This window comes from Hypanus sabinus, chromosome 7, assembly GCF_030144855.1.
Source record: "Hypanus sabinus isolate sHypSab1 chromosome 7, sHypSab1.hap1, whole genome shotgun sequence".
In the NCBI taxonomy this organism is placed as follows: Eukaryota; Metazoa; Chordata; class Chondrichthyes; order Myliobatiformes; family Dasyatidae; genus Hypanus; species Hypanus sabinus.
The window spans coordinates 29,408,320-29,433,927 of record NC_082712.1 but is presented as its reverse complement, the minus strand read 5'-3'; the positions used below and the strand labels follow the sequence as shown (position 1 = coordinate 29,433,927).

General features: G+C 41.9%; 1 protein-coding gene across 8 annotated transcripts in view; it reads right to left on the bottom strand.

The window, feature by feature from the left end:
- Nucleotides 1–25,608, bottom strand: part of LOC132396621 (protein WWC2-like) — a 248,051-nt gene that overhangs the window by 20,085 nt on the left and 202,358 nt on the right. For all 8 annotated transcript variants that reach the window (XM_059974319.1, XM_059974317.1, XM_059974320.1 and 5 more), the window contains 7 exons: nt 21,668–21,773; nt 19,254–19,334; nt 17,288–17,374; nt 15,391–15,583; nt 6,041–6,205; nt 2,977–3,077; nt 1,772–1,943 (listed from right to left, as the gene is read on the bottom strand). In XM_059974319.1, coding sequence (XP_059830302.1) covers nt 1,772–1,943; nt 2,977–3,077; nt 6,041–6,205; nt 15,391–15,583; nt 17,288–17,374; nt 19,254–19,334; nt 21,668–21,773 — 905 coding nt within the window. The remainder of the gene's footprint in view (nt 1–1,771; nt 1,944–2,976; nt 3,078–6,040; nt 6,206–15,390; nt 15,584–17,287; nt 17,375–19,253; nt 19,335–21,667; nt 21,774–25,608) is intronic.

Sequence of the window (25,608 nt, the reverse complement as noted above, 5' to 3'; positions counted from 1 at the left end):
CCTATTGTCTTGTTTATTATTTATTGTAATGCCTGCACTGTTTTGTGCATTTTATGCAGTCCTGGGTAGGTCTGTAGTCCAGTGTAGTTTTTTTTTCTGTGTTGTTTTTACGTAGTTCAGTGTAGCTTTTGTGTTGTTTCATGTAGCACCATGGTCATGAAAAACGTTGCCTTGTTTTTACTGTGTACTGTACCAGCAGTTATGGTCAAAATGACAATAAAAAGTGACTTGACTTAGATGGCTTAAAATTAAATGCGATACTGATTTTCAGACAATTCCTCTTGCCCAAGGGTGCAATGTAGATCATTTCGGGAGAAGCAGCTAAATCTTTACTCAAAACCACTGAATACTGGTGAAATGAACTGATGCAGGGATTGCAATTCATATACAAGGTGCTCAGATGCTGAGGTCAAGTCATCTTCAGGCAATTGGGAGTCTTAAGCCTGGTTTGCTAATTCTTACTGGCATTCACACAATATTAAACACAGAACTAATGTGTAAAAGCCTGTTTCTATTTTGCATGATTTTAATTCTGATGAATGCTAAATTTGACACATTCTGAACTTTTCCTCAGCTAAGTTATTCTTCTTCTTACTGCCTGTTATGCCTCTAGCGTTTAGGGCAGCAATGAAGATCCTCTATCTCTGGCAGAGCTTACGGCTTCCTACATCGTGACAGTAGCTTCCCCTCAGTTTTCACTATCATCCATCATGCAAGTCACAGGTGAAGACTCAGGAATACCATCAAACTCAGATGTAGAAGGATTCTTCATTGTTGATTTTGTAACAATTTTGTTTTACCAGTCAGGGTCGTTAGCCCTGAGCTGAACACCCAAATCTGGAGGACTGGTGGACTACTGTTTGTCGGGCCTCTACCTTTTGACCTGTTTGGCATGGGTGACCTTACCGAGCCACAGCATAAAGCCCTGACTTCAGCCAACATAGCTCTCCAGGTCATTGAGGCATGGAAGTATCCAAACCACAACAAGGTTGTGGTCCTCTTGGAGGCAGCTAAGTTTCTGGTGCACAATTATGTAACAACTCATTAGATGCAGCATGTAGTCAAAGTATGCCTTCTAGGAATTTACTTTATAGTTTCTTTTCCTGTCACTTTCAATTCAATTTTCTCAAAAAATTGTAGTTGTTATATCATTCTGTGAGAAGTAACTGCCATTATATTTTGTCGGGGAGAGTAGTGGATAAATGATATATCATCATGCCCAATGCAAAGAGTACTTGACCATGTGACTGAACTTTTAAGGGTAAACTTAAAAATTAGTTCACGAGAATGACCCCGGGAATGAAAGGGTTAATGCATGAGAAGTGTTTGATAGCTCTGCACCTGTACTAATTGGAGTTTAGAAGAATGAGCGGGGATCTCATTGAATTCTATCGAATATTGAAAGGCCTAGATAGAGTGGACATGGAGGGGATGTTAACAATTGTGGGGGAATCTAGGACCACAGGACACAACCTCAGAATACAAGGACACTTTAGAACTGAGATAAGGAATTTCTTTAGCCAGAGGTTGGTGAATTCATGGAATTCATTGCCACTGACAGCTATGGAGGCCAAGTTATTGGGTATATTTAAAACTGAAGTTGATAGGATCTTAATTAATGAGTGTTTCAAAGTTTACGGGCAGAAGGCAAGAGAATGGAGTTGAGAGGGATAATGAATCAGCGACGATCAAATGGTGGCGCAGACTCATTGGGCCAAATGGCCTAATTCTGCTCTTATATTTTATGATCTTATGGTCTAAACATCCCTACCAGAATTGGTATTGCAGCCTCTGTCACACCAACACTTTCTTCTTCGGTCACACTCTGAGGAGCATCTTCAAACTCAGCCGGTTCCGCCGTATCCTCTTCTACCTCCACCTCCTTGCTAACGTTATCTCCTTCATCCTGTGCCTCAGTGCTATCTTCCACCAGCATCTGTAGCCTACATTTAACAACAATTTATAACCATTTTATAGATTGTCACAGGATTCCAAAGCACAATTGGACAGATGGATGAGGAGTTACTGTATCTTTAACGGGTACGAATGGAGCGTAAACAACAATAGGGCCAAGTTCTTTGATGTAGCCTCTTCATAGTAATTACATGATGATAAAAGACCTTGGCAAATATTATAAATTGGAAGTCTCATCGTACAATGATAACAGATTCATTGACCAAATATAAGTATCGCTGCTGTTTATAATGTGGTCTGAAGCCCAAACACAGGTTATTTACCCCACAACTTGCTGGATACCCCACATTCCATTTCTGCTTTTCGTGGCCTGCCCACATAAAGGACATCACCAGCATCAGGACTGGTTTCTAACTGGCCATCCTCTTGACAACAATTTATAACAGAGCGATTCCAGATAGAGGATGTGAAAGCACTTAATTAAAAGGGTAATGCCAATAAAATCACTGCGGTTTCATTTTCCCCTTTCCCCTTGAGAAAGCCCGTTCTTTAACTCTACTCCTCCCCAGGGCAGTGGCTTAGCAATGAAAAGCTCAGCATATATTGTGGACTGGATTTTATCCAAGGTACATCTTTCCAGATAATTATGAAGTGGTTCTGTGAGAAAATGCAAGTTGATGCCTGGAATGAGCTGCCTGGCATGGTGGCAGAGGCAAATACATCAGGGGTTTTTAAGTGACATTTGGATAGGCACATGGATGTAAGGAAGATGGAGGGATTTGAACATGGTGTAGGTGGGAGGGATTAGCGTGTCAGTGTTTTTGATTTTTAGCTGGTTCAGCACAACACTGTGGACCAAATGGCCCATTCCTGTGCTGTACTCATCTATGTTCTATGATTCTGTGGTTCTGGACAAAAAAAAATTAGCTTTACGGTCCAGAAACTGTACCACGAACTTCCCACTGAAGTTATGTTGCGAATTTAGTGAGTACTCTTTGAAGAACGCTCCACTGTAAAGATAAACTGTAAAAGATAAAGATAATACCACAAGGATTACAGTACCACTCCTCGCCTCGTAAGGCCTCTCTGTCTTCAGTAGCTAATTCCTGCTCCACTGCCTGCAGCTCAACAGATGTCCTCTCCAGCAGTGCGGACACAGCATCCTATTGGGTTCAAAGAGAAGAAAGGAGTTGGAAGTGAAAGAATTCAAGGCATTTAAGGAATTCTAGGCAGTTTCTAGAGCAGGTTACATTGTCGGCACAATATTGTGGGTCAAGCAGAAATTGGTACTTGAGTAGCAAATAAATGGCAACTCACCAAAACATTTTCAATAATGACGTAGACTGTCCCTGCTGTATACAGGTTATAATTAACTGAGGTTTCTGCTAATAGCAATTACTCATGATGTTTAAATTACAAAGATATACCTCGGTAATGTCATTTGTAATTTCATCTAAAGAAACGTACCAGGCAAATTCATCAGACACTCAGAGTACTAGCAGAAATTCTGCAGTATTCTGCTCGAAGTACCTAGTATCACGGTACCTAATAACTGCTATACATCTTTTTGTGAGACAATTAAACCTCGTAATGTTCTGGGTGGTTTTCTTTATATTTCCCATCTGATATTGAATAAATCAATGCTGCTATAAGTTCAACTGCGCCTTTGAACAAACATGCTCTTTATTTTGCCAAATGTCATCTAGCTATTAGATCAAATACTGAGCCATTATTTAATGAGAAAATCAATCATCCCCCCCCCCCAATCCATTCACCACCGTAGGGGCTATATCAGGTTGCAATGCCAATATTTAGTAAGAAAGGGCATGGGAGCAGCACTATTTGTCAGGAAATATAGAGAAGGCTTGACCCAAAAGCAGAGCAGTGGAGACAATGTAGAAGTAAATGATCACTTTACTAATAAATCGCAAAATAACAAGCCTCAAGGGGCCACTCAACAAGAAAAACAGAAATTAAACACAACAGGCAACAAGGTAAATTGAAGGCTAGGAGCAACTGATTGAGGCTGGCTGGTTCAATGAGTGAGAACTGGGGTTGAATAGGCTGCAGGTGATGAGTCTGGAATGAGCAGCAGGTGAATCCTATTAGCTGGGGAGCGTGGTAGGTGCGTACATGTGCAAACATGACTATTTTTCTCATATCTTGAAAATTATTGATTTGGGCATCTGCTACAGATATAATTTGTGTTTCTTAAGAATTGTCAGAGCTGAGCATTTTGGATCCTAATACAAGGAAAAATCTGTCATTAAAATATTCTTCAGGAAGTACAAGAAATAGAGACACTTTGTGTCTGCTTTATGAGCATTTAATTGTACTTTCCTAACATTAACATTCCATCTCCAAAACCTGATAGCTAAACTATGCAATAGCAGTGAGATAAACGACATAGCCAAAAAATGGGTATTTTGCTCCATAGTGTTTATAGATATCATATCACAACATCTATTTTAGTCCCCCTTTACCAACTGGATACCAGAAAATAGAAGTAATTCAATTTATTCATGAATGTTTGTCAGCCTGAAGCATTAATTTTATTTTCCTTTTCATAATGTACTTGTGTACAATCAACTTTTTCATTTTCAATTTTCCATAGGTGTTGTGCGACCTGTTGAATGTTTGAGTCATTTTCTAAAAACATAGACCCAGCATCTGATTTTTACTTTGATGATTAGAAATCATTATCGTGTGTACCACGGTAGCATAAAAGATAGCACAATGCTTTACAGTACCAGTGATCCGGGTTCAATTTACGTCCCCACCTGTAAGGAGTTTGTACGTTCTCCCCGTGACTGCGTGGGTTTCCTCCAGGTTGCTCCGCTGTCCACCCACAGTCTAAAGACGTACCAGTTAGCATGTTAATTGTCCCATGATTAGGAGAGGGTTAAATTGGAGACTGCTGGGTGGTATACCTCAAAGGGCCAGAAGGGCATATTTCACACTGTATCTCAATAAATAAATAAAACAAGGTTTTGCAGACTATCTTTCCTTTCAGTTAGTCCTGACTAAGGGTCTCAGGCTGAAACGTCGACTGTACTTCTTCCTATACATGCTGCCTGGCCTGCTGCGTTCCACCAGCATTTTGTGTGTGTTGCTTGAACTTCCAACATCTGCAGATTTCTTCATGTTTGTGTTTTGCAGACTCATTTGGGATTCCTCAGTACCTGCTTGGCAGAAGGAATCTACCAAGACATGAAATGTGAATTGATAGTGCTAGATTGGAGATGACAGCAGGTTGGTGAAGGACAATATTTAAAGAATGCATACGTAAATTAGAACATTTATTTATTCCTGTCTGGTGCAAAAGCATAGTCAGCAAAGAAGGCTAGATGATCAAGGAAATTAGTAATACTGTTAGACCCAGAGAGGAATCTGAGGATTGGTAGCTGTTTTGCATTCAACATTTGATAAAAACAAGAGGGCAAAGATGAAGTATGAGAATAATCCTGCAAAGAACATCAAAATCCTTTGTCATTGTGTGAAGATTAAATGTTAGCAAAAACAATATAGATATAATTGGGAACAAAGAAAATGCTGAACAATTAAATACATACTTTGGTTCTTCCTTTTCAAGGAAGGCCACAAATAATCTCAAAAATGTACATGCTGGAAATCTAGTGTGACACACAAAATGCAGGAGGAACTCAGCAGTTTAGGCAGCACCTTTGGAGAGGAATTAACAGTCGACACTTCAGTGCAAGACCCTTTATCAGAACTGTAAAGGAAGGGGGACAAAGCCAGAATATGAACGTGGGTGTCAGAAGGAGAACAGGTGATAGGTGGAACCAGGTGAGGGGGAAAGTAGGTGGGTGGTGAGAAGCTGCAAGGTGATAGTTGGAAGAGCTAAAGGGCTGAAGATATGGTAGTCTCATAGGATGGGACAGTGGACTGCGGGAGAAAGGGAAGGAGGAGGCACACTAGACAGCAGTGATGGGCAGGTGAACAGAAGAGGGGGTGAGAAGGGAACCCTAATGTGGAATGGAGAAAGAGAGAAGGGGAGGGGTGAGAAGTTACCAGATGTTGGAGAAATTGAGCAGATTGGAGATTACTTCAACTCAGCTCATTGTAATGCTCCTATTAAACCCACTTCATCGCAAATAAACTGTACCTTGTCTACAGTACTGCAAGGTTGCGGCGTGAGAAAGGCTTCTTTTCTTTGTGCTTTGTTCTTTGGATTATGAATATTCATGCTCCTGTAATGCAGCATGTTGTACCAGCTGGTGGAAGTCTCCCCCTTGCTGGAGAGGTCTGCCAGACTGATTTGGGTCCCAGCCTTTTGAAGAAAAGACATTGTCAGGCTGAAAGTGATCAGACCACAGTTGTAATACCTTTAGTGCAATATTTTCTTATTATTCTCACACAACACATTCAGTAGACAGATTTACACAAGAAACCTTGGCCTTTTTTTTAAACGTCTCTTTATCACATCTTCTCAAAAAAGCAAAGAAGGGGTGACCCGGTAGCACAACGCTTTACAGTACGGGTGACCCGAGTTCAGCCCCACTGCTGCCTGCAGGTTTATACATTCTTGCCATAACCACGTGCGTTTTCTCCGGCTGCTCCAGATTCCTGTAGCTTAACTGTAAAATTGTCCCATGACTAAATCAGGGGATTGCTGGGTGAACTGGCTCATGTCCCATTACCAGGCTAGGAGTAAATCTGAGGATAGCTGGCTGATCTGGCCCAAAGGGCTAGAAGGACCTACTCCACGCTAAAGCTCAATAAATAAATATATTTAAGATCATTTAAAAGCAACTGAAGCAGCAATGTCTCAGTAGAATTTAGTAGAATATCTACTGAGATTCCACTCAGTAGAATCTATACCAGGGGTGGGCAAACTTTTTGTCTTGTGGGCCACAAAGGGTTCTAAAATTTGACAGGGGGGCCGGACCAGGAGCAGATGGACGGAGTGTTTTGGTAATACACCTCATAAGAGAAAATAAAATATCATGGGATATATAGAAAACATGTGCTTTAATTTCAATTGAAAATGAACAAATGCGTTACAACAAAATATCTGTCTTTGAAGTCCCATGGTATTTAGCTATTTATTGAAATGACTTTTAAAACACTGAAAATTAAATGAATAAAATACAGCTTTTTTTAATAGTAACAGTTATTATTTTAAAGCACTGAAAATTCTGTTATCCTTCAAGATATTATCATCATCACTCTCCTCCTGCCTGTCTTTATTTCAAAAACGGTAGGAGATGCAGGTCTACTTGTCCTGCTCCTTCTTACTCAATTGTCCCCTGTGCCAAAACTCAACAACGACCAGCACAAGGACAGAACAGTGACAGCGCGCCAGTATGCAGAGCGCGTTATTTAATCTGGAGCGCATTTTTTTATTTTGAGAATGTATGTGCACCTGCGCACTACTCATGTCCATCACTTAACAGAAATGACATGCAACATGTAAGGCTTATTGAAAAAAATATTTTCAAATGCATTTTTTACATAACACAATGAAGAAACTTATTTTTAATTTCAGTGGGAACAGTGTTGTTGGTCTCCCTTTTTAGCCAGCGCATCAAAGTCTGGATTTAGTTTTGTTGTGGCGATTCTCAGGATGGATCTGAGGTGTTGGTAAGTTAACTTGGATCTGTGGCTGGCTTTGTTGATGTTCATGACGCTGAACGCCTGTTCACACAAATAGGTCGAGCCGAACAACGCCAGCATCTTCTGTGCCGTCCTCCGAAGGTTTGGAAACACCTCTTTACCAAGTGAAGCATAAAAGTCATTCAGTTTAAGAGAGTTGAACTTCTCTTTTAAGACGGGGTCAGACTGAAGGTCGATCAGTTCCAGCTGTAGCTCCTCTGGTACTGTTTCAGGATCTTGTGACAGGGGAAAGGCCACCAACTGAAGTGACTTGTCAATTTTTTCAAAATCAGAAAAGCGACGGCAGAATTCTCTGTGCAGCGCATCCAGTGACTCGCTGTATTTTTTCACATTTGCACCGGCCTCTTCCAGCGTGGATAGTGTGGGAAAATGAGTGAATAACTTATTCAAAATTTGCCTGGAGAAAAAAGCCAGCTTGGATTTAAAGGCTTTCACGTTTGTGTAGTCATGCACAAACTGATCCTTCCCCTGTAGCTTCACGTTCAGTTCATTCATGTGTGAAAATATATCCACAGCAAACGCAAAGTCACAAAGCCAGCTCTTGTTGCTCAGCTCAGGAAATTCGCCGGCCTTCCTCAGTAACTCCAAAAATGCACCGATCTCCTCTTTGAGCTCCCATACTCGTTGAAACACTTTGCCCAAACTTAACCAGCGGATACGGGAGTGATAAAGTAGGTCCTGGTGATCCGCATCAGTTTCCTCCAGGAACGTGATGAACTGACGGTGCTAAAGTCCCCTTGCACGTATAAAGTTGACAAGTTTTACGACAGGATTCACAACATGATTCAGCTGTAATACCAATTTACATAGAGATTCCTGGTGGATGATGCAGTGAAGGAAAATAACATCCTGGTCAGGATTTTCATCTTTCACTTTATTCTGTATTCTCCTCAGCAGGCCGACATTTTTCCCCGTCAAATTAGGAGATCCATCTGTGGTGACGTTGATAAGTTTACCTCAAGGGAGCTTCATATTTTCGATGACAGCAGACACCCGGTCATACAAGTCCTCTCCCCGTGTTCTTCCTTTCAGAGACTCCATTGTCAAAAACTCCTCCGTTATTTCAAAAGTATTGTTAATTCCTCGGATAAAAATGAGGAGCTGAGCAGTGTTTTTTACATCGTTGCTTTCATCCAGTGCTAATGAATATAACGTGAATGACTCTGCCTTTTTATTTAAGTCGCTGGTTATATCTTCATCTATCAGTTCCACACGGCGAGTCACTGTCCTGCATGATAAACTGATTTTTTCAAATTTGTCTTTGCTCTCCGGACACAATACACCTGCTGTCTCCACCATACATTCTTTTAAAAACTCACCTTCAGACAGAGGCTTGCTGGCCTTTGCTAATTTGAATGACAGCATAAAACTCGCCTTGGTACTTGACTCATGAATGGCAGTTTGACAGTGAAAAAAATTTTGTTGAGCCTGTAAATTAGCTGCCAACCTCTGAGCATTAGCTTCCCGTTCTTTCGTTGACTGGTTGCTAGCATAGTTGGCATGTTTTGTGGCAAAGTGACGGCTGATATTATATTCTTTAAAAACCGCCACAGTCTCTTGGCATATCAGGCATACAGCAGTTGATCGGCGTTCGGTAAAAAGATATTTAGTTGTCCACTCCTTATTAAACACCTGACATTCTCTATCCACTTTTCTTTTCTTAGCTCCACTCATCTTTACAGAAGGGGTGAGAGGTCAAAGAGTAAAGCGCAAATGTGGAGTAATACGCTGCACCTCAACAAAGGTCAATGTATATAGAGTGCGTCATTTATTGGGGAAACGCCAGAATTGCGGGGAAAAAACGTTAACAAGGTTTATTAATATAATTTCATCAAGTTCTGCAGGCCAGATTAAAAAGCTTAACGGGCCGCATATGGCCCCCGAGCCGTAGTTTGCCCATGCCTGATCTATATGGAACCCAACACACTGATGCACAGGGGCTAGACTTGGGAGTTTGAAGAGATTTAGTGCATTAACAAAGACTCCAGCAACAACGGAGAGCATTCTGACCGGTATGGAGGCTCCACTGTGCTGGATTGAAAGAGGCTGCAGAGGATCACAAGCTCCATGAGGGGCACAACCTTCCCCACCAGAGGTCATCTTGAAAGGCCGGTGACTCGAGAAGGTGGCATCTATCGTGAAGGATCCTCATCGTCCAGGACTTAGCCTCTACTCATTACTCCCATCGGAGAGGAGGTACAGCAGCCCAAAGGTACATGCTTGGTGTTTTCAGAATAGCTTCTTCCCTCCATCAATGGAATCCTGAATGGTTAACAGTACCCCGACAATTCCCCTTTCACACTATTCATTCATTGAATTGTTGGTTTGCTTGCTTATGTATTTTTCCTCATCATAAATAACCCATTATGTCTAGCACTGCACCACTGCCATGAAACAGCAATTTTTATGATATACTTAATTCTGATATCTTCTCAAGTGAACACTGCCTACCAACAACCAAATCTGTGCCTCTGATAGCCTCTGTCCAATTGCAGAATAAACCTGTGGAGGTGTTTCCTCATGGCCGTTTCTCTTTGGCTACAGCCAACAAGATGGATGCTCCTAAGTGTAGGTTTGACCAGCCTTCAGAAAGGAGCTCTGCCTTCCTGTACCATCTGACGGACCTCCTGACAATTTACGAGCTCCACCTTATATAACTGTAGGCACTGCAGGCCCAGAGGACTGTGTCCACAATGTGGCATGAACAGCAGTCAAATCTTTTCACAGCATGTTAAATGTGAAACTGTCAACTCTTCACAAACAGTCCTTGCCCCATGTTTGTCATGAGGGTGTACCGTGTACCAAAGTGAAGCTACCATCTTCATTTTTGTGAATGATGTGGCTTCATTGTAGCTAAAGATAATGAACATCGAGGCACATAAATGACAGAAACATAGTACAATTTAGTAAAACCAAGCAATAGATGGAGCAAAATGTACTTATAAATATAAAATTTCTGCAACTGCAAAGAACGCACAGTATATTTCCATGGGATTTTTACAGCCTTTCTGAAATTTCAAGAGTATGGGAAGGAACTTCCCAGAGATATTCTTGGAGTGTGGGACTGCACAGAACTGAGGCTCAAACTGTGCAAGTTTACCTCATCTGCTTCTTGACAGCAGCCTGCTGCGACATTTGGGAACACAGGCAACAATGCTGTCGGTGCGGGCAGCGGAGCAGGAGCAAGGAGTGCTCGAGGTCGACAGACAACTGGAGATTGGAGGATCAGCCGTTGTAGGTAGGCTGAGACCGTCGGACCTACCTGGACAGTACCTGAGGAGGAAGGTAAAACTGCGCAGGCACGGGTGACGTCAGCGGCGAGTGCGGGGTTTAAAAAGAGGCCCACTTTCAGGAGCGGGCAGTGGAGTGCTGGGCTTTGGCTCAGCGGGCTTCGGCACAAGGGGACTTCGGTGAGAGGAAATCAGTGAGCCTGAGTACGTGCTTGCTGAGGTAAAAAAAAAGGTAAGGTCGGTAGGTACTTTTTTCATTTACTCTGACTAATCTGGGATCAGGTAATGGGGGAGACCGTTAGAGCAGTGGTGTGCTCCGTATGCAGTATGTGGGAGGTCAGGGTCAACACAGTTGGCCCTGATGACCACACCTGCAAAAGGTGCATCCAGCTGCAGCTCCTATCAGACCGAGTTAGGGAATTGGAGCAGGAGCTGGATGAACTACGGATCATTCGGGAGGCAGAGGCAGAGATAGATAAGAGTTATCGGGAGGTAGTCACACTGAAAAGACAGGAGGTAGGCAAATGGGTGACAGTCAAGAGATGCAGGGGGAGCAGACAGAGAGAGCAGAGCACCCCTGTGGCCATTCCCATCAACAATAAGTATTCCGTTTTGGATACTGTTGTTGGGGATGACCTACCAGGAACAAGTTGCAGTGGTCCTGCCTCTGGCACTGAGGTTGGACCCTCAACTAGGAAGGGGAGGAAGGAAGAGAAGAGAGTGGTAGTGATAGGGGATTCTATAGTCAGGGGGGCGGATAGGAGATTTTGTGAGGAAGATCGGGAGTCTCGGATGGTATGTTGCCTCCCTGGTGCCGGGGTCCAGGACATCTCAGATCGGGTGCAGGTTATTCTTGGGAGGGAGGGCAAGAACCCAGATGTTGTGGTCCATGTAGGGGCCAATGACATGGGTAGGATGCGTGAGGGGGTCCTGCATAGGGAGTTCAGGGAGTTAGGTGCAAAGCTGAAGGGCAGGACCTCCAGGGTAACAATCTCAGGATTGCTACCTGTGCCACGTGCGAGTGAGGCAAGGAACAGAAGGATTATACAGATTAATACGTGGCTGAGAGGATGGTGCAGGAGGGAGGGCTTCAGATTTTTAGATAATTGGGCTTTGTTCCAGAGAAGGTGGGATCTGTTCTGATGGGACGGTTTACACCTGAACTGGAACGGTTCTAACATTCTTGCAGGAAAGTTTGCTAGTGCTGCTCAGGGGGGTTTAAACTAAATTTGCAGGGGGCAGGGATCCAGAATGCGAGAGATGACAGCGAGATGAAGAATAAAGGACAGGTGGGGACTACACGGTTCCGGAATATTAAGTGTGTAGTAGAGAAAGGTGAGGCGGAACAAGTGATAAGGAGGACAGAGAGATGGTTTGACGGAACATGGAGTTAAATGTGCAGAAAGAGTAAGTAAATTTAGGAAGGCCAACAAAATTCAAGGGGCGTATAGCCCGATAGGAGGTCAGGGAGCTGGGTTAAGCACAATAGGCAGCGATTTAAACAGAGAGAGGAGAAATGGGCTAAAAATTCTATATCTGAATGCACGAAGTGTCAGAAATAAGGCGGATGAGCTTGAAGTTCAGGTGCGAATGGGTAACTATGATGTCGTTGGGATAATGGAGGGCTGCAGGGAGATCAGACCTGGGAAATGAATGTACAAGGGTATACGTGCTATCGTAGGGACAGAAATGTGGGCAGAAGGGGTGGAGTGGCCCTGTTGGTGAGGAATGAGATTCAGTCCTTTGCAAGGGGGGACATAGGATCAGGAGAAGTAGAGTCTGTGTGGATAGAACTGAGGAACTGTATGGGCAAAAAGACCCTAATGGGTGTTGTCTACAGGCCACCAAACTGTAGCATGGATATTGGGTGCAAGTTGAATAGGGAGTTAACATTGGCATGTGGCAAAGGAAATGTCGCAGTAGTTATGGGGGATTTCAACATGCAAGTGAACTGGGAGAATCAGGTCGGTGCTGGACCCCAAGATAAGGAGTTTGTAGAATGCCTACGGGATGCATTCTTGGAACAGCTTGTACGAGAGCCGACCAGGGACAAGGCTATTCTGGATTTACTGTTGTGTAATGAACAGGATTTGATAAGCAATCTTGAAGTAAAGGAGCCATTAGGAGGTAGTGACCATAATATGATGTTTTTATCTGCAATTTGAGAAGTATAAGGGCAGATCGGAGGTGTCAGTGTTGCAGTTGAACAAAGGAGACTATGGAGCCATGAGGGAGGAGCTGGCCAAAGTTAACTGGACAGATATCCCGGCAGAAAAGACAGTGGAACAGCAATGGCAGGTATTCTTGGGAATAATGCACAAGATGCAAAATCAGTTCATCCCCTGGAGAAGGAAGGATTCAAAGGGTGAAAAGGGGCCACAGTGGTTAACAAAGTAAGTCAGAGATGGCATAGCATTAAAAAAAAGGAAGTATGACAAAGCTAAGGTGAGTGGGAGGACAGATGATTGGGAAATTTTTAAGGAACAACAGAACTTAAGTAAAAAGGCAATACGGGGAGAAAAAATGAGGTACAAACGCAAGCTAGCCAGGAATATAAAGGAGGATAGCAAAAGCTTTTTTAGGTATGTGAAGAGAAAGAAGCTAGTTAAGAACAATGTTAGACCCTTGAAGAATGAATTAGGTGAAATTGTTATGGGAAACAGAGAAATAGCAGAAGAATTTAATAAGTACTTTAGATCTGTCTTCACTAGGGAAGACTCAAGCAATCTCCCAGATGTATGGATGGGCCAAGGACATAGGGTAACAGAGGAAATGAAACAGATTGACATTAGGAAGGAAACAGTGATGAGTAGACTGATGGGACTGAAGGCTGACAAATCCCCAGGTCCAGATGGTCTGCATCCTAGGGTACTAAAGGAGGTGGCTCTGGAAATTGCAGATGCATTGGTAATCATTTTCCAATGTTCCTTAGATTCAGGATCGGTTCCTGAGGATTGGAGAATGGCTAATGTTATCCCACTTTTTAAGAAAGGAGGGAGGGAGAAAACAGAGAACTATCGTCCTGTCAGCTGACATCAGTAGTGGGGAAGATGCTAGAGTCCATTATTAAAGATGAAATAGTGGCATACCTAGATAGCAGTGATAAGATTGGGCCAAGCCAGCATGGATTTACCAAGGGCAAATCATGCTTGACTAATCTATTGGAGTTTTTCAAGGATGTAACCAGGAAGTTAGACAAGGGAGATCCAGTGTGGATGTAGTGTTCCCCGATTTTCAGAAGGCATTTGATAAGGTCCCACATAGGAGATTGGTGGGTACAATCAGAGCTCATGGCATTGGGGGGAAGATATTGACATGGATAGAAAACTGGTTGGCAGATAGAAAACAAAGGGTAACGGTGAATGGGTATTTCTCAGAATGGCAGGTGGTGACTGGTGGGGTGCCACAGGGTTCGGTATTGGGACCACAGCTGTTTACGATTTACATCAATGATTTTGATGAAGGCATTGAGAATAAAATCAGCAAGTTTGCTAATGATACTAAGCTGGGTGGCAGTGTGACATGTGATGAGGATGTTAGGAGAATTCAGGGTGACTTGGATAGGCTGAGTGAGTGGGCAGATACTTGGCAGATGACATTTAATGTGAATAAGTGTGAGGTTATCCACTTTGAGAGTAAGAACAAGAAGGCAGATTATTATCTGAACGGTGTAGAGTTAGGTAAAGGAGAAATACAAAGAGATCTAGGAGTCCTTGTTCAACAGTCACTGAAGGTGAATGAGCAAGTGCAGCAGGCAGTGAAGAAGGCTAATGGAATGTTGGCCTTTATTACAAAGGGAATTGAGTACAAGAGCAAGGAAATCCTTTTGCATTTGTACAGGGCCCTGGTGAGACCACACTTGCGGAGTATTGTGTACAGTTTTGGTTTCCAGGGTGAAGGAAGGACATCCTGGCTGTAGAGGAAGTGCAGTGTAGATTCACAAGGTTAATTCCTGGGATGTCCGGACTGTCTTACACAGAGAGGTTAGAGAGACTGGGCTTGTACACGCTGGAATTAAGGAGATTGAGAGGGGATCTGATTGCAACATATAAGATTATTAAGGGATTGGACAAGATAGAGGCAGGAAATACGTTCCAGATGCTGGGAGAGTCCAGTATCAGACGGCATGGTTTGAGAATAAGGGATAGGTCATTTAGGACAGAGTTAAGGAAAAACTTCTCCCAGAGAGTTGTGGGGGTCTGGAATGCACTGCCTCAGAAGGCAGTGGAGGCCAATTCTCTGGATGCTTTCAAGAAGGAGCTAGATAGGTATCTTATGGATAGGGGAATCAAGGGATATGGGGACAAGGCAGGAACTGGGTATTGATAGTAGATGATCAGCCATGATCTCAGAATGGCGGTGCAGGCTCGAAGGGCCGAATGGTCTACTTCTGCACCTATTGTCTATTGTCTATAAATACCTTCTTTGCTGCTTCCTGCTCAAAGTTGCCTAATTTTGTTTTGAATTTCAGTTTTTTTTGTCCCAGCATTAACTGTGCACATTTCTCAGGCTGCTACGTGAACTTCCTTGGAATCTGTCTGGAGATCATTGATAGTCTCATGATCTAATGACTGTGCAATAATCTTAATTGAGCTTCTTCATTTCTCACCAGACAATCCTCCACCTGTGTCTTCCCCACAGTGCACACATCCACTCGCAGTGTCTTCTGATGCAAAGCCACTTGGGTAATGGCTACCCTGAATACCTCTTTGAAGACGAGAGTCTCTGCAACACTGTGAACCTTTGTGCGGAACAGGCTGCTGGAGTCACACGAACTTGGAAGCAAAGCGGCTCTGATATACCTGCGGGATTGAGTGATCAAACATTTACACAAAGGACTGAAATTATTAAAGATTTAATAACCAGTAACAAGGTCAGATCAGCAAAGAACATTTGTCTGAATAGGATTTATCTCCATTTAGTTTTAATTCCCTTTTTCTCTTTTTTCCATTCAAGGGTGGAATTCCACAGATATTCAGCAGAGTGAACTATTGATCTGTAGTACAGATCTCGTTACAGCAGCTGTGGATGTTTAATTTAAAGAATTAAATAAATCTGAAGTAAAAAGCTAGTATCAGTAATCGTGAATGTGAAAGCACTGGATCATTGAATACTCTCTAAAACACAGAACAAGAAAAGTGCTGCACAGGAACAGACCCTTCAGCCCACAATTTCTGTTCTGAACAGGATGTCAAATTAAATGGACTCTCTTCTGCCTGGACGATCTATATCCTTCCATTCCTTGCATATTCGTGCGTCTAACAGTGCCATGACGTGTGCTGGCAACATCGGAACACAAGTGCGGTGGAAAGGCAGACTCCAAGGTGGAGACAACAGTGGGAGTTTCTTCATAGTAATTCCAAAAGCACGTTGGTGGCTCAGCTGAGCAATGCTCCGAGAAGTAACATTCTCTAAACTAGGACCCCATGATTAGCACTAATCGGGCATCCGCTTAGATAATACAAGTAACACGGAATCCCTGAGCCCGTCAAAATAAACTTAAGCTTAAACAGAGGCACCAGGAGACTGCATTACAAACAGCGAGCTGCTTGAGAAAAACACAAGGAACGCTGAATGATTAACAACTCTCACTAAAAAACAATTAACCAATTCTGGTGCTCTTAAAACGTCAGAGCCCAGCATTCTCTGGTGCCCCACAGAGGCCCGAATAGCTCATTACAAACAGCCTCTTAGACATCACCATTCCTGCTGGCAGTCTGTTCCGGGTACTTACCATTCTCTGTACTGCACATTTCCCTTAAAGTATCCCCCTCTCACTTAAATGCATGTCCTCGAGTATTTGACATTTGTACCCTGGGAAGAAGATTCTGTCTACCCTATCTATACCTTTCATAAACTGCTCAGCTTCGGATACTCCAGAGAAAACAACCCAAGTTTATCCAACCTCATGCCCTCTAATCCTGGTAAACACCTTCTGTACCCTTCTCAAACCCCCTACATTCTTTCTCTAACGGGTCGACAAAACTTGTACACAACAGTGAGGAACTCTGTCACTCGTGTAGTGCTGAATAAGGGTCTCGACCCAACACGTCGACTGTTCATTCACTTCCACGGATGCTGCCCGGGCTGCTGAGTTCCTGCAGCAGATTGTGCAGGTTGCACTGTTGCTCTTAACTGGCCTGCTTTATATGTGAGCTCAGATTCTCATCCAAGCCAATCACTCAGTTCCAAGCTGTCACCGCAAGAGATTTTCTGGAGGACAAATTCAAGGCTGTGCTCTAAGTTTTCATGATCCACCTCATTATGGACTTGAACCTGTGCAGCACTCTCTTTGTACCCGTTACACTTTATTCTGCATTGTTATTATTCTCCTTAGTACTACCTCAGTGTACTGATGGCCTGAAATGATCTGCAAAACAAGCTTTCACATTGTACCTTGGTACATGTGACAAAAAAAATTACCAATTTATTGTCATCTTGAGCTTAATCTGGCTCTGTCTTAAACAAAGTAAGCCAAATGGGTCTTCACAGAGACCAATACTTACACTTTACCTCCAGGGGGCACAAGTAGAGCAGTTGGATTTCTCAGCTGTATGAGAATTATAATAAAACTTCCATTGGTGGGATCATACCTGTTGTAGGCAAAGTTTAATAAATCAACAGATCATTCAACATTGAAATAGTCACCAGACAAAATTGGCACAGTCAATAAAAATGTTTTAGACTGAAAATATCATAGCTTTTCTCTCTGCACAGATGCTGCCTCTTTTGTTAAATGTTTACAACATGTATGGTTTTTGGTTTATTCCAAGGCTGACCTCAGTCAAGCTCTGGGTTAGATCATCCTTGCTGAGGCAGATACAGACGTACTCCAGTTGCCTGCAGTGACCTTAAAGAGGCAGCCATTAACAAGAGGTGAGTATATTTCTGTATGTTCATGGTCTTCTGCTGCTGTAGCCTATTCACTTCAAGATTCAATGTGTTGTGTGTTCAGAGATGCTCTTCTGAACGCTACTGCTGTAACACATGGTATTCGAGTTACTGCTGCCTTCCTGTTAGCCTGAGCCTGCCTGTCCACTTTCCTCTGACCTCTCTGAGGCATTTCTACCCACAGAACTGCTGCTCACTGATTTTTTTTCCACATCATTCTCTGTAAACTCTAGAGACTTCTGTGTGTGAAAATCCCAAGAGATCCCAGTTTCTGAGATACTTAAACCACCCCATCTGGCACCAGAAATCATTCCAATGTCAAAATCACTTAGATCACATTTCTTCCCCATTCTGATCTTTGGTCTGAGCAACAACTGAACCTCTTGAATGTGTTTGTATCCTTTTATGCATTGATTTGCTGCCCCATGATTGGCTGATTAGATAGTTACATTAACGCACATGCATACAGGTATTCCTAATAAAGTGGCCTGTGAGTGTATCGTCACTAAAGTTGACTAAAAGTGAGTACAGGCCCCAGTGTCAAACATAAAAGCAAGCAAAGTTTCAGTCAATACCACAATAGCCTGTGATAGAGGGCTGTGAGTCTAAGATCCAATTTAAGAAGGTGTATAAGGTTATAAAAAGCCCAGATAATGTGGGCAGCCATATGGTCTTTTAGTCTATTCTCTCTGAGGTGTGCATTCACCTCCCTCTGATTCTTGTACCAACCAACTACACATGGGTTAAGTTACATTTTCCAATTAAGCTGGCAGCCAGCATGTTTTAAGGATGTAGGAATCAGAATCAAGTTTAATATCGCCGGCGTATGTCATGAAATTTGCTGTCTTTGCAGTCCCAGTGTAATGCAACACACAATAATAGAAACAAATATGAATTGCAGCATATATATTAAATAGTTAAATTAAATAAGGAGTGCAAGAATAGAAATAAAAAACAGTGAGATAGTGTTCATGGGTTCAATGTCCATTCAAAAATTGGATGGCAGAGGAGAAGAAGCTGTTCTTGAATCAATGAGTGTGTGCCTTCAGGCTTCTGTACTTCCTTCCTGATGATAGCAATGAGAAGGGGTTCTTAATGATGGCCACCTTTTTAAGGCATCACGTCTGGAAGATGTCCTGGATACTATGGAGGCTCATGCCCATGATGGAGCTGACTGAGTTTACAACTCTCTGTAGCTTATTCAATCCTGTGGTGTAGCCAACCCCCCCACCCAACCCACCATCTTAGACTGTGATGCAGCCAGTTAAAATACTCTCCAAAGTACATCTGTAGAAATTTGTGGGTGACTTTGTTAACTAAATCCTTTCAAAGATGCTTGCAAAGGAAAAAGCCAGAGCACATCAAAGGAGTACATACAGTCACAGAAAGAAGGTGCAAACTCCACACAGACTGCAAGGGACGCGAGGTAGAAATACAGGTTGCTAAAGCTGTACCATCTGATTTAGTGACCTCATGAGAAAGGAGTGAAGGAAGAGGAAATCTGACAGAAATAAGATGCAAAAGGATAAAGAAACACCAGTTACATTTTCAGCTATATATATTTTTTTTAAACTCACTTACTTCAGTCCAATCTGAATTTGAGGTGCTTCTAATGTGGAAGCCTCATCTTCATCATAAATAGCATCTTCCATTTCACTTGGCCTAACAGAAGAGTATAATACTTAAGCTAGGAGCAATTACAAGCTAAACAAGATGACAATGCGACTTGGGAACATTAAGATAACTATAAATGACAGGTTAAATTTCAGCAATAAATGGTACTGCAGCATAAAAACCAGGACCAACAGGCTCCAGGATAGCTTCTTCCACCAGGCCATCAGACTGATTAACTCACACTGATACAGTTGTATTTCTATGCTATATTGACTGTTCTGTTGTACATACTATTTATTATGGATTACTATAAATTGCATATTGCACATTTAGACAGAGACATAACGTCAAGATTTTTACTTCTCATGTATGTGAAGGATGCAAATAATAATGTCAATTCAATTCAAATGTTTATAAGTTACATTCTGGGAGTTAAATGCCACTCGTGAATTTTAGATAGTACAATACTGGAAATACGCGGCCAATTAGTGAGCTTTAATAATAGATCACCAGCTTTAATGATTAACTCCACTTCTTTCTCCAAAGATCCTGCCTATCCAACTGAACTTTTCCTCATTTTCTACTCATAAGACAAAGCTAAGAAACCCATTTGTCCTTTAACGTGCAAGTTAGAAATGTATTCTATGTTATAGGGAGGCAGAGCCATGTATTGGAAAGAAACTAGAAAGAACGTTGGTTTCTATGCAGCACCTATCTCACATGAATGTGATTGACTCCCAATAGGCTTAGTAAACACCATGTATCAGGTTAAGAAGGCAACAACGACAATTTCTAATCATAAAGCATCATTTATTAGACACTGCTGTCATTAAGAGAGGTGGTGATATGTCATCAACATACAAATGGATCTCCGGGTCTTTTCAGATGATATAGCTGAGGGTCAGCAAGTGGATGTGGGGAAGAGATGAAAATAGATCATGATTGGTACAGGATCTGAACAGCAATAGAGTCAGAGTCATACAACATAGAAACTGGCCCATGCCAACCAAGATGCCCATCCAAGGTGGTTCCATTGCCCGCGTTTGACCCATTGTTCATTGTTGATTGAGATATAGCATGGAATAGGCCCTTCTGGACCTTTAAGCCGTGCTGCCCAGCAATCTCTATTTAACCCTAGCCTACTCATGGAACAATGTACAGTGACCAATTAACCTACCAACCTGTATGCCTTTGGATTGTGCGAGGGAACCAGAGCACCTGATGAAAACCCACGTGGTCACAGGGAGAACATACAAACTCCTCACGGACAGTGGTGGGAATTGAAACTAGGTTGCTGGTACTGTAAAGTGCTCTGCAAACCACTGCACTACCTATCCAGGTACCTGTCCAGATATCTTTTAAATGTTGTAATTGTACCTCCCTCAACCAGAGTCAACTTGTTTCATGTAAGTACACCCCTTGTGTCAAAATGTTGCTCCTTGGTTTCCTATTAAATCCTTCCCCCTCTCTCCCTAAACCTATGCCCTCTAGTTCTTGATTGATAAACCCTGGGAAAGAGATTGCGTGCCTTCCTCCTACCACGCTTCTCCTGAATTCATACTCCTCTATGAGATCACCTCTCAGCCACCGATGCTCCAAGGAATAAAGTCCTAGACTACTCAACTACCGTCTGTAATCCAGTTCCTCAAGTCCTGGCAAAATCCTCGTAGGTGTTTTTTGCACTCTTTCCAGCTTGATGGCCTCTTTCCTATATTGGTGTGACCAGGAATGATCGTAGCATTTCAAAGTCTGGCCTCGCCAGTGTCTTGTACAACTGCAACATAACATCCCAACTTCTGTGCTCGATTCCTTAAGTGATGAAGACCAGAATGCCAAAAGCCACCTTCACCACCCTCTCTACCTGTGACTCCTCTTTAAGGGAATAAATGGATTAGTGGTAGATGGATGTAAAATAACACACCCACTGCACTGACATTTTAACCAAAAGAAATTTCAACTCACAGTGTACAACTAAAAATTATTAATATTTAGAATCATAAATTTGTAGAAATGTAGCTCAAAAGAAGGCCATCTGATCCATTGAGACTTCGTTGCCTCCTCCTAGAATAAATCATTAATATTGTTTTCCCACTCATTTCCCAGAGTGCTGCAAGAGCCAGTCTGATACAGCACCCCTTTGAAAGCTCACTGTAATTCTGTTTCACTCTTAAAGTCAGTGAGTTCCAGGTCATAACTTTATCTGAATTAAACACACTTTTTTCCCTTCTAACTTGTGTCTTTTATAGAAAATTTTAAAGCAATGCTCCTCGCCTTTGAGCCACCGGATAATGGGAACAGCTTCCAACTATTAAACCTACCAAAGCCCTTCATGATGATTATATGTGTAAAGCTCAGTGAAGTATGAGGCAAAAGGTGCATACCGTTTGACAGAGGCCTCGTAAACTCCACTGTCTCCAGCAACCGATTCGTCAGAGACCGCAGCTGAAACACACGCCACTTTTCCTTCTCCTCGTTGTAAATCAACACCTGCAAACAGAAAAGATAGTTCTCATCAACCTTTTCAGAACTTCGACCAGATTTCCCTAATTCCTTTTGAGAAATGAGGCAGCCATTCAGCCCATTGCATCTATGCTGCCCTCCCCCTTCCCTCCCCCCCCAGCAATGTTCCCTACAATCGCATTCCCATTAACTTCCCCAAGATCTTATCCCCCATCTGCTTTGGTGGCAAATAATCAGAATCAGGTTTAATATCACTGACATTTGTGGCAGCAGTACAGCGCAATTCATAAAAAAAATGCAAATTACAACAAATTTTCCCCACCATGATTCCCCTCTCCCTGCCCCCTTCCCACTTTCAGTCCACAATCAAAACCTGTATCAGAATCAGGTTTATCATTACTCGCGTATTTCATGACTTTTTTTTGTTTGACAGTAGTACAATGCAATACATAAAATTACCACAGTACTGTCCAAAAGTTTTAAGCACCCTAGCTGTGTGTGTGTGTGTGTGTGTGTGTGTGTGTACACTAAATTAAATACAGTAAGTATTGTAACAAGATAGAAAAACAAATAGTGAGTTAGTGTTCATGGGTTGGTTCATTGTCCTTGAACAATCTGATGGTGGAAGGGATGAACCTGTTCCTGAAATGTGGAGTATGTGTCTTCAAGATGGTAGTAATGAGAATAGGACATATCCTGGGTGCTGGGGGTGTGATCCTTAATGATGGATGTGCCTTTTTGAGGCTTTGCCACAGTAAATACAAAAGAAACATAATAGAATTAATGAAAAAGTGCACACAATAAACAACCAATGTACAAAAGATAACAAACTGAGCAAATGCAAAACAAAAAAATAATTATAATATAAATAAATAGTATTGAGGATATGCATTGTAGAGCATATGCAAAAGTGAGTCTATAGGATGTGGAATTGGTTCAATGTTGAGTAACTGAAGTTATCTCCTCTGCTTCAAGAGCCCTATGGTTGAGGGGTAATACGTAACTGTTCCTGAACCTGGTGGTGTGGGAACTGAAGCCCCTATACCTCCACTTAGCAGTGAGAAGAGAGCATGACCTGGCTAGTGGGAGTCTTTCATGATAGATGTTGCTTTCCTGTGAGAATCAGAATCAGGTTTATCGTAACTGACATATGCCATGATATTTGTATTTTGTGGCAGCAGTAAGTGAAATTCAGAAAAAAACACCATAAATTACAATAAAATATATATTTAAAAATAAAAAAACAAGTAGTTCAAAAAGAGAAAAGAAACAGTGTTCATTATTTGCTCAGAAATCTGATGTGGAGAGGAAGAAGCAGTTCCTAAAACATTGATGCGTCAGGCATCTGTGAGGCTTGAGTCTCATTTTCAAAGTATGTCTGTGTCTTCATATACTACCCTGAGATTAATTTTCTTGTGAGCATTCACAATAGAACAAAGGAATACAACAGAATCAATGAAAATCTCCATACAAAGAATAACAAACAACAGCCAAATGTAAAAGGTTGAGCTCATAATTGAGCCAGGCGCTCTAGAGCAATAGCTGCCTTGTGATCCCTTCCTGCCTCTTTAGGAGACCATTAATGAACTTATGTTATGGCTGTATTTCCTTGCTGTGCTTAAAATCACTGCAGAGTTTGCCCACAAAATAATCATTGTTGAGGTACAGAATGATGTAGAGCATGTGAAAAGCAATATAAATGCAAATGATTTTCTTCCTTTCAATTCATTTTCTGATTTTTCTTTCAGCCATTTAGACCCTCATTGTCTAGTTGTTTCATTTCTGGATTTCATATCTTTAAAAAATAATTAAAAGTTCCAGTGACAGAATTTCCACTTAGTTTTTTTCCTGAAGTGCTTGGCCCTCATTGGCATGTGCTCAGGCACACTGGCAACATTACAGAGGACAGCCTCACAGTCTATCCAGTCACTTATGTCAAACTGTCAGAGGCAGTAATCTACAAGAACAGGTAGAGCCTGACACTTAATGAGATCGCTAGATATAGATGCATGTTAAAGAGTTCATCCATTCTTTGGCAGGGTGTTTACGCAGTGTCCTGATGTAGCGTCTTGACCTGAAGTGTTGACCATCAGGTGCTGCTTGATCCACTGAGTTCCTCCAGCATTTTGTTTTTGCCCACAGAGTTTCACTACCCAAGCCACTCTCCATGTTGTCAGAGAGTGATAGGGTGGAGCACAGGGGCTGATTTAATCATCGATTCAGATTCAGATTTAGTTATCACATGCACGTCAAAACATGTAGTAAAATGCTTCATTTGTGTTAACAGACACACAGCCAAGGATGTGCTGGGGCAGCCTGCAATTGTCACCACACATTCTGGTGGCAAGATAGCATGCCCACAATGTTCAACACAACAACACACAACGACCAAACTAAGAAACAGCCCTTATAGAACCACAAGGCAAAGGGCAGCTGAGCAAGAGAACCAAGGACCTGCTCATCTAGACAAACATGGGATGATTAGCTGTGGTTCAGTCCACTGTTGGCAACGGCCAAAAGATGGCACCAAAATCTTATTTTCACTATTGAATAAATTGCATGCATGAAATGGTAGGAAGCAAAATCACCCTTTTTTAAATGATTCATAAAGCAAATGTATAGGTTTTAATAAAACTAAGTGTGACTTACTCCTAAAACATATTTTACCGCATTAATCACTGAAAAGTTTGCCTTTTTATGACTAAACGTACGAACTTGATAAAAGACCAGATCATTTGTACTAAACTGACCAGCTAATTTCTCTGTCTGCCCAACTGACTTGTTATAAGTTTCTCTCTCTCTCCTCAGTCACTCTCTACCACTCTATTCATATGGTCAGATAATCCCTTTCTCCCAGTGAAATACCTCGTCATCTCCAACCTCCCCTTTCATCCCCCACGCACAATGAAAGATCTGTCACTTCTGATAATGGTGATACTGGTGACTTCATGTTTGAATCCCTCAGAGTGGGCACCGTAAAAACATCCCGAATACTGTTGCATCAGTGGTGCTGGGGAACTGCTTCTCCTACATCCAGTCTTCAACTAGATTGAATTTGCTCCACACAAAAAACTCAAAAGCCAATACATTTAATGTGTCCCTTGTCACAAAATTAGCAACTTAACAACCATTTCCATCCTCCCCCACCCCACCCTGGCTCTATTTCATCTTAAGGCAAACTGTTTGTAAACATAGACTTAAATAACACGGGAAGAGCACTTTGTCGCACAATGTTCAAAGTTCAAAGTGAATTTATTAATAAAGTACATACGTGTCACCATACACAACCCTGAGATTAATTTCCCTGCGGGCATACTCAATAAATCCATAACAGAACAATAACCATAACAGAATCAATGAAAGACAGCACCAAATTGAGTATTCAACTAGTGTGCAAAAGACAACAACCTGTGCAAATACAAAAGGAAATAAATAATAATAATTAATAAATAAGAAATAAATATCGAGAACATGAGATGAAGAGTTCTTGACAGTGAGCCTGGGAACATTTCAGTGATGGGGTATTTCAATGTGGTGCAATCTACTGTATACATACATGATAAATCTAACCCTACCTTCCTACAGAGCCCATAAGCCTCAATTTTTCTTACATCCAGAATCAGAATCAAGTTTATTATCACTGACATATGGCATTAAATTTGTTCTTATGTGGCAGCAGTATAGTGCAATACATAAAAATTACTATAAATTACAATAAAAGTGCAAAAAGAGAGCTAAATAGTGAGGTAGTTTTCATGGACCATTTAGAAATCTGATGGTGGAGAAGAAGCTGTTCCAAAACTTTGAGTGTGCCTATCGTTGAGTCTCCAAAAAGACCCTATTGTATCAGCCTTGTTCATCT